Genomic DNA, 7,898 nt, shown 5'->3' on the forward strand with positions numbered 1-7,898 from the left:
TTACACTGTGCATTATTACGAAATAAACAAATCGTCCTTTTCTTCGTTAAATCGTGTTGTCCTCCATTAGGAACACGGTGCCAACATGGGACTGCGCCACCTCCCACATGCTAAGGGAAAGGCCTTTCCAGTATAGGACCCTAAAGCCTGCATTAGAAAGGAGGGAGCACAAGTGAGCACACTTGGCAGAAAAAAAACAAAAAAGAAAAACTTTTCTCTTTTTTTTTTCCCGCGCCTCTCCGGGTCTAGGTTCCAGTCTCAGTGACACAGGGGATGGAGCGCTGCCACTGTGTGCAGTGTGCACTGTTTTAGTATCCACGGAAACATTAGGCAGCTGAATGGCCTCCTTAATTGCCGTAGGCGAGCTCCATTCATTCAGCAGACCTGTATAGTTGTTAAAACATTTATCAAAATTTTACTGATGAGTGCTCTTTACAAGAATACATGTCTCCATAGACCCCCCCCCCCCCCCCACCCCACTCACCGTCCCGCCGTGCTTCCCCCTTTAACGCGCTTGTGCCTCTGCCAAAATAACCCCCATTCGGTTTTGTTTGTCTCCCTCCCGTGTGCAGCGGTAAGAGGCAAAGTCAGCTGTTTGGCAATTGACTGCGTTCCGTCGCGTCGATTTCCATATGAAACGGCCAGCAGCACTCCGCTCCGACGGCGCAGACAGGCTCGGCGCTCCCCGCTGCCAGCGGCCGCCTTCTGGACCGCTCAGTCAAAGAGAATGCGACGGGCAGCACCAAAACAAGGCGGTTAATTAATGACAGCCAGAGCACGTTCCCCAAGGGCCCCCAAGGGCCCCCAAGGGCCCCCAAGGGCCCCCAAGGGCCCCCGAGTGATTTCTGTGTGTGGGCGACGAGGAACAGAGCTGTTCTGGGGCCGTCCGTCCGCAGAGTTTTCTTTTTTTTTTGGCGTAGTACACCAATGTTTGCGGAGGCTTATGCCCTCCTCAGACTGGAAGTAGCCTACTGTATCCTCTTACTGCATATGTTCTATCTGGCTTTTATTTCCCTAAGGGACCGGGGGGAAACTTCTAGTTATGAGGTAACAACCCAGCTGGCAGCTCTTTTGTGGCATTGTAGTTTCCCCGTGGGGTGCTGAGCGGTGAGAAGCTTCTTTCTAATGAAAATTCCTCGGGTGCTCCTCTTTGTTAGTCGGTAATAGGGTGTCCTTATCTCGCCCGGATAGCGTGGGCTTCTGTCCTGCTGTGGGTTTAAGTTGGCTAATTAGAAAGGACGCGGGCAAGCAAACAGGCAAAGGGAAAAAACGGCAAAACAACAATAACAACACAAAGACAGCAGCGACAAAAGGCACCAGTGCTAAGACGTCTTAATCTTAATGGCAGGCTTGTGTTTTTAAAGGCCTAAATCCACTAATACTAACTACCTTTTCTGGTATGGATTGAGAGCGAGTCAAATCCGGCCTTTGTCCCGAGGTGGGACAGGCATTTACACAAAGTCACAGAATGGATAAAGTGTTTCAAGCGCCGACGGAACACAAGGTGGTTCTGTTGAAGGTTCCCCCTCCGGGTGGCTGTCACCACGGCTGGCACGACTCGGTGGTCTCTGGTTAAGGGTGGTATTTGCTTCTGAGTTCTTCAGTTTCATGTGGTCACCCTGTGTGAATTCTGAATTAATAACCGTTTGTTCATATGAATTTAATCTGTTCATTAGACTAGTTAAAGCACGTTTAAAAAAAGAAGAGGGCAGATAATATCGCAATTTTCACAATCTTGCTACGTTGTGAATCTATTAAATTTCCTCCAAGCAATGTGGGCTATTTTGTTTGTCACTGTATAGTCTTTCTTCTTGCCAGTTTTGAACGAAATTTGTTGAAATAAAACGTCAATGTAAATCTAAATTAATTAATTAATTCTCGTTTTAATTAAAAGTTTGGATGCTCAGATTACACAAAGATAACTTTAAATAGGAAGAATTCCGCTTGCTGAACCGTCCTTATTGCTGCTTGTGAACACGAACACCCCGTCCTTTTCCTGTAGACCCCATGTGTCCCCAATCTGTCCCCTGGGTTAGACCCAATGTCTTCCCCAAGGGCCCCCACTGCTCCACCGTTCCTTCACTGTAGACCCCAAGGGCCAGCACTGTGTCCCCCAAGTGTCCACACTGCTCCAGCCTTCCTTCGCTGTGTCCCCCATGCGTCCCATGAGTGGGTCCCTGTGTGTCCCCCGTTGGTCCTCACGACCACGCTACAGATGAGGCTAAAACCATTCGGTGGATCGCCTTGAAAACAAAGGCTCCCTTTGAGCTGACAGGGAGCAATTTAATCATTAGTAAGCCGAGCAGGAGAAAAAGGTTTGCCTCCCAGATAGCTGCCGAACGAGTTAAATCCGATGCCCGGTTTGGCAGCGGCGGTGTGGGGAGAGGTGCTGTTCTGCTTTGGCTGATTCAGCCGATGCACGGCCTCGAGTGTGAACCTGGCTGCCAGGCTTTTAGCGCAGCGGCGTAGGCACTGACCCTGACGTGGTCGTAAGCCATCTCGGTACATGACATTACATAAAGCAAATGATTCACTTCTGACTCGGCCCGCTCACTTCTCACTAACACGTCATTCATCAAGGGCTAAGATTACCCCAGGGATCTGTTCCTAGGTCTGGGGTCTTTGCTCTCTTTATTCTTTAGTCTTTAGTCATTCAGTTTTCAGGAGTTGTCTTTTATGCATCGATCAGCCATGACCTTGTGTTAAACAAGGGTTTGAATACTGTATTTGAATACTGTATACCTTATTTCTACTACACTATATTTATAATGTGAAATCCGATAAAAATGTCTTCATTTTCAGTTTTTAAATGGAAATGCTGAAATACCGGTTATTTTATCCAACTTCAAAAATAAATAAATATATTTGAATATAAAGTCAGAATACGGAGTGTGAATACGGTACCACTGTATTGTCTTTGCGGATTCGCCTTCTTAAAATCGGGAGACCACTGAGTTGATGTGTTTGCTGTGTTTGATAGTAAGCTGTTTATTTTCCCTGTGGAGAAAGCTTAAGTGTGTGAGTGTGTGTGTGCACGTCTGTGTGTGTGTGTGTGTGTGTGTGTGTGAGTGTGGGGGGGGGGTTAATGGATAAGACAAGGAAGAGATAGACCACCGACCCCTAGCATGCCTGCACCACCAACCACCATCACCTTGCGTCTCCCCTCGGTGAAGTATTTGGGTTGAAAGGGCTGCGGTACCACCCAGTACCACGATTTACTTCAATTACTTTTCTGACCAGGACCAGCGTGTGCCATGAATCAGTCTGTCAGAGAGAGGCCGTCAGATTTTTGCACATTCCAAGTCGGACAGGCTCTGACGGAGCACTCTGTCACTGAACTATGCCTCCCTCTCCGCACCCGCCACACCACCTCACCCCCGGTCGATCTCCAGCCTCCACCAACACCACCACCACCACCACCACCACCCGCCGCCCCAATCACCTCCACCATAACCACCATCACCAACATCCAAACCAACTCCTACACCACCACCCCAACTGCCCCAATCCCCTCCAGCACCACCAACACCACCTCTCTCACCACCAGCACCTCCATCTCCACCACCACCCAAATAACCTCTTTGACCACCACCACCACCACCACCTTCACCTTCACCTCCACCACCACCACCACCACCACCACCACCACCACCAACACCACCAACACCACCCCCAACCCCTTCCCGACCACCACCACCACCACCACCAGCCCTCCTCGTAGAAGTTCAGGAAAGCCAGAAGGGGGGGTTCCTTATCTGAACGTGTGCCGCTCCAGTGTGAACATCAAAGCCGCCCTGGGATGAGTGCGGGGGGTGGAGGGGGTGTGTGTGCAGGGGAGTGGGTTGTGTAACTGTCAGAGGGGGGGCCGGCTGGCACGCGCGTCTCCGCGGCGCGTCGATGCTGTGAGCAGCACGCCTCATCAAGGCGACCCGTGTGCGTCAGAGCAACCGCGAGATCCTCTTGGGGCAAGACGTCATCAAAACACTGCTGTTTGGCGATTGCACAACTCATGCTGTGGTTGTTGTTGTCTGCAATGCGGACGTAGATATGTCAATAACAGGTTGACCCCATCCACGTACTTTAAACCTTGACTCCCGTTTCTTTTTTAGATCCCGGTGTGTCTAGGCTTCTGTTTTTAAGTTGGTTTTAAAAATGGATTTCAAAGTTAGCACAGCTCAAAAGTGTGTGGCCGGGGGGGTGAGACCTGAACGCTGTCCTGTCGCCGGTCGTTCTGATTGCGGTGTGTTGTTGTGGTCGTGCAGGATGCGAGCTGGGCCAGTACCGCTGCGGGACGGGGCGCTGCATCCCGGGCGACTGGCACTGCGACGGGACGTCGGACTGCGTGGACGACTCGGACGAGCAGGACTGCCGTGAGTCTACCGGTCGAACGCACAAATGCACTGGGATGCGTTGATTCTGTCCTTCACGTTCGTTCCCACCATTTATAAATGATTGCATTGCATGTGATTCATAATATTTTATTTAAATATAATACTAGGGAAAAATAATATAAAATATGCCTAATGTAGAGACGGATTTGTGACAAAAATTTTAAGCAAACAAAATATTAAATTGCACTAAAACAGTTCTACCCTGCTTTGGTCAACATGGGATTGAATATCGGACGCGACCATCTGGATATGGACATTACACCTGAACCGGGAGCCAACGTGCGACCCGCTGAATGACCTTGCGACCCGCTGAATGACCTTGCGACCCGCTGCGGTCTCTGCTCCCACAGCTCAGGTGACCTGCGCCCAGAGCCACTTCAAGTGTCTGAGCGACGGCGAGTGCGTCCCGGACGTGTGGGTGTGTGACGACGAGGAGGACTGCGAGGACGGCTCGGACGAGCGACAACACTGCCGTGAGTGTGCCCCCCCCCCCCACCCCCCCCCCCCCCGCGGGGCAGTTAACGTGTTGTAGATGTTGTAACCGTTGACGATTGACTTGTGGTGATGCGTGAGCAGGAAGTGGTAGCAGTAAGAGGTTGGTGGGTGCAGTAAGGCACACACTATCCACCTCAGAGACTTTCATAATGCATGAACTCCCTCATTTCTGTTTAAGAAATGGAATTATATTCAACAGCCCCTAAAAACTCAACATCCACCATCAAGTTTTGCTTCAAGAGGGGGGGGGGGGGGGGGAAAGGTTCTGGGTTCGATTCCCTAGCTTCAACAGCTTACCCAGAGGGCCAGTCCCGGCCTCCTGCTCCATAACAAGGCGTCTCTGAACTCAGCATAAGTCGCGAGTGCTCGACAGTAAACAGCAGGTCCCGTGTGGCTCTCTCTCCGTCTCCAGCCGAGCGGACGTGCACCAGTGGACAGTTTAGGTGCGGCAACGGAGCGTGTGTCCCCAATGAATACCGCTGCGACTTGCTGCCGGACTGCTCAGACGGATCGGACGAAAGAGGATGCCGTGAGTTCTCCTCCTTTGCTTTTCTCTTTCTCTCTCTTGCTCTCTCGCTCCCCCTCTCGCTCTCTCTCTCTCTCGCTCCGTCTGTCTCACTCTCTCTTCTCACTCCCTTTCTCTCTTTCGGTTGCTCTTGCTCTCTCTCCCCCTCCCTTTCTCTCCCTCCCTCTCTCTCTTACCCCCCTCCCAATCACTCTCTCTCTCTCTCTCTCCTCTCTCTCTCTCTCTTGCTTCCTCTCTCTCTCCCCCCTCTATGTCTCTCTCGCTGCCCCTCTCTCTCCTCTGGCATTTTAATCAATTTGTTAAGATTAAGAGGCTCGCTGACTGACAGAACGGGCCACAATATACTTCTTGTTGTCAGAGGTTGATTGCAGATTCCTTTGTGGATTAGTCCAGCTGAGGTTCAGCTGCTATTTGGTTATTGTGCGGACATGGTGGCTGCACAACTGAGTACACTACGGTAATCTCACAATTTCATAAAGAATGCTGTGGCTGTTACTGGTGTTAATGGTAAACGTCCCTTATCCTCCGCATTAGCTTGGCACATGTTCTGGGATGTTACCACTAAGAATGACCCTTTGTGCCGTTCTTTGCCAGGGTCTTAGCTATGATATTGCACAGTTTCCTGTTCTAAACTAATGACCCACAGCTCACAGAAATGCCAGTCATGTAGATATGTATGAAATATTCGGTTACCCACTGTTTCACGTGAAGGAGCAGACCCTGAACGCTAATGCTCCTATTAGCGAGGTGGAGTGTAGTTTGAACCGGCAAACGGCCGGGTTGATCTAATGGTTATGGGGTGATGGTCACCCAGCCAGAAGGTTATGGTTTCAATCTCCATAGTCTACTCTACAATCTATCTCGGGAATATGTGAAGAAATAATAATATCTCTATATATCTCTATATATTTCTCTCTATATATCTCTATATATTTCTCTCTCTCTCTCTCTCCCTCTCTCTCTCTCTCTCTCTCTCTCTCTCTCTCTCTCTCTCTCTATGACAAGAATAACAACATCACAAGAAGAACAGCATCAAAGCAAGGAGAATAAAAAAAATAGTTTTTTGATCGACAATTTGACAAAGTAATATCTGTAACATGTCACGAAACAACGTAGAACGGAAACAGATATCCCTCCAACAGAAGTCTGATGGAGCGCTGAACCCCTGTATCTGATAGTCCGGCCCTCTCTCTCTAACCAACAGCGAATATTTAAAGCAACGCATTTGAGAACCAAGTGGATCGAGGTCACTGTATGTTGAGTCAGCGTCTGCTAACACTCCCCACTCACTGCTCTGTGTTCCAGATTACCCGCAGTGCACGGAGCTGAGGTGCGCTAACGGAGCGTGCTACAACCGCACCCAGCGCTGTAACCAGGTGGCCGACTGCCGGGACGGCTCTGACGAGGCCAATTGCAGTAAGAGGACACAGCGGACAAACCTCTGCCACAAACACTTCCACAAGCCCCCAAGGCCGGGTTGCTCCTCGGCTACAATGTTCCCCATAGTGTGGTGCATTTTTTCGGGGAATGATGGTTCCCTCTGTCCTCCTGTCACTTTGTAGCGCAGCACTGCAGCACCGGACAGTTTGCCTGTCGCAACGAAGAGTGCGTGCCGCAGAGATACGTCTGCGACCACGACGACGACTGTGGGGACAGGAGTGACGAGCAGAACTGCAGTATGTAACGTTTCTCTGCCCCCCCTCGCCCTCCGTTCCGTTCCTCTCCTCTGTTGTCCTCCCCTCTCCTACATCTCCTCTCCTCTTCCCTTCTCTCCTCTCCCCTGTCTCCTCTTTCTTTCCCTTCACTCCCCTTTGCTACTTTGGTCCTCTCCCCACCTCTCGTCTCCGCTCCTCTCCTCTCCACTTCCCTCCCCCGCTCCTCTCCTCTCGTCCTCTCCCCTCCCCCCTCTCCCTACCTCTCTTTCCCTATTCTCTCCCCCCTCCTCTCCCTTCCCCTTTCCCCTCCTCTCCCTCCCCTCTTTTCCTCTCCCCTCCTCTCCCCCTCCTCTCCCCCACTTTGTCCAGTTCTCTCATTCTGATCCCTGTTGATCTCTGTCTCGGATACCGTGGCTGCTGTTGCGAGAGGCACTCTAAACTCTGGAAGTCCTCTCCTTTGCCTCTCCCCTTGGCAGCGTACCCCACCTGCAGAGGGAGCTACTTCAGCTGCCCCAGCGGCCGCTGTATCCACCAGGTGTGGCTATGTGACGGGGAGGACGACTGCGAAGACAACGCCGACGAGAGAGGCTGTGGTACGACTTCGACTTCGAAACACTTCAATTGCAAACACACTCTAGGCGTTCGGTGTTCCGAGGCTTTTAAACGCAGCGGGACCCAGAAACACAGGATCTGTTCCCCTCAGATTTCTTCCGGCACGGGCAGTGTTGTTACGATTTCCCGCCCAAGCTGGCAACGCTGCAGCCAGGGTTGCCGGATTGGGCAGGGAAATCGGGGCCCAATCTGGCAACGCTGCCGGCAGGGTCGCCGGTT

The 7,898-nt window shown here is 51.2% G+C and overlaps 1 protein-coding gene across 1 annotated transcript in view; it reads left to right on the plus strand.

Moving 5' to 3' along the window:
- Positions 1 to 7,898, plus strand: part of lrp2a (low density lipoprotein receptor-related protein 2a) — a 71,380-nt gene that overhangs the window by 3,224 nt on the left and 60,258 nt on the right. Inside the window, exons 2-7 of the mRNA XM_056579275.1 lie at positions 4,263 to 4,370; positions 4,742 to 4,864; positions 5,299 to 5,415; positions 6,718 to 6,828; positions 6,975 to 7,088; positions 7,544 to 7,660. Of these exons, the coding sequence (XP_056435250.1) occupies positions 4,263 to 4,370; positions 4,742 to 4,864; positions 5,299 to 5,415; positions 6,718 to 6,828; positions 6,975 to 7,088; positions 7,544 to 7,660 (690 nt within the window). The remainder of the gene's footprint in view (positions 1 to 4,262; positions 4,371 to 4,741; positions 4,865 to 5,298; positions 5,416 to 6,717; positions 6,829 to 6,974; positions 7,089 to 7,543; positions 7,661 to 7,898) is intronic.

Source organism: Gadus chalcogrammus, chromosome 20, assembly GCF_026213295.1.
Source record: "Gadus chalcogrammus isolate NIFS_2021 chromosome 20, NIFS_Gcha_1.0, whole genome shotgun sequence".
Taxonomy (NCBI): domain Eukaryota; kingdom Metazoa; phylum Chordata; class Actinopteri; order Gadiformes; family Gadidae; genus Gadus; species Gadus chalcogrammus.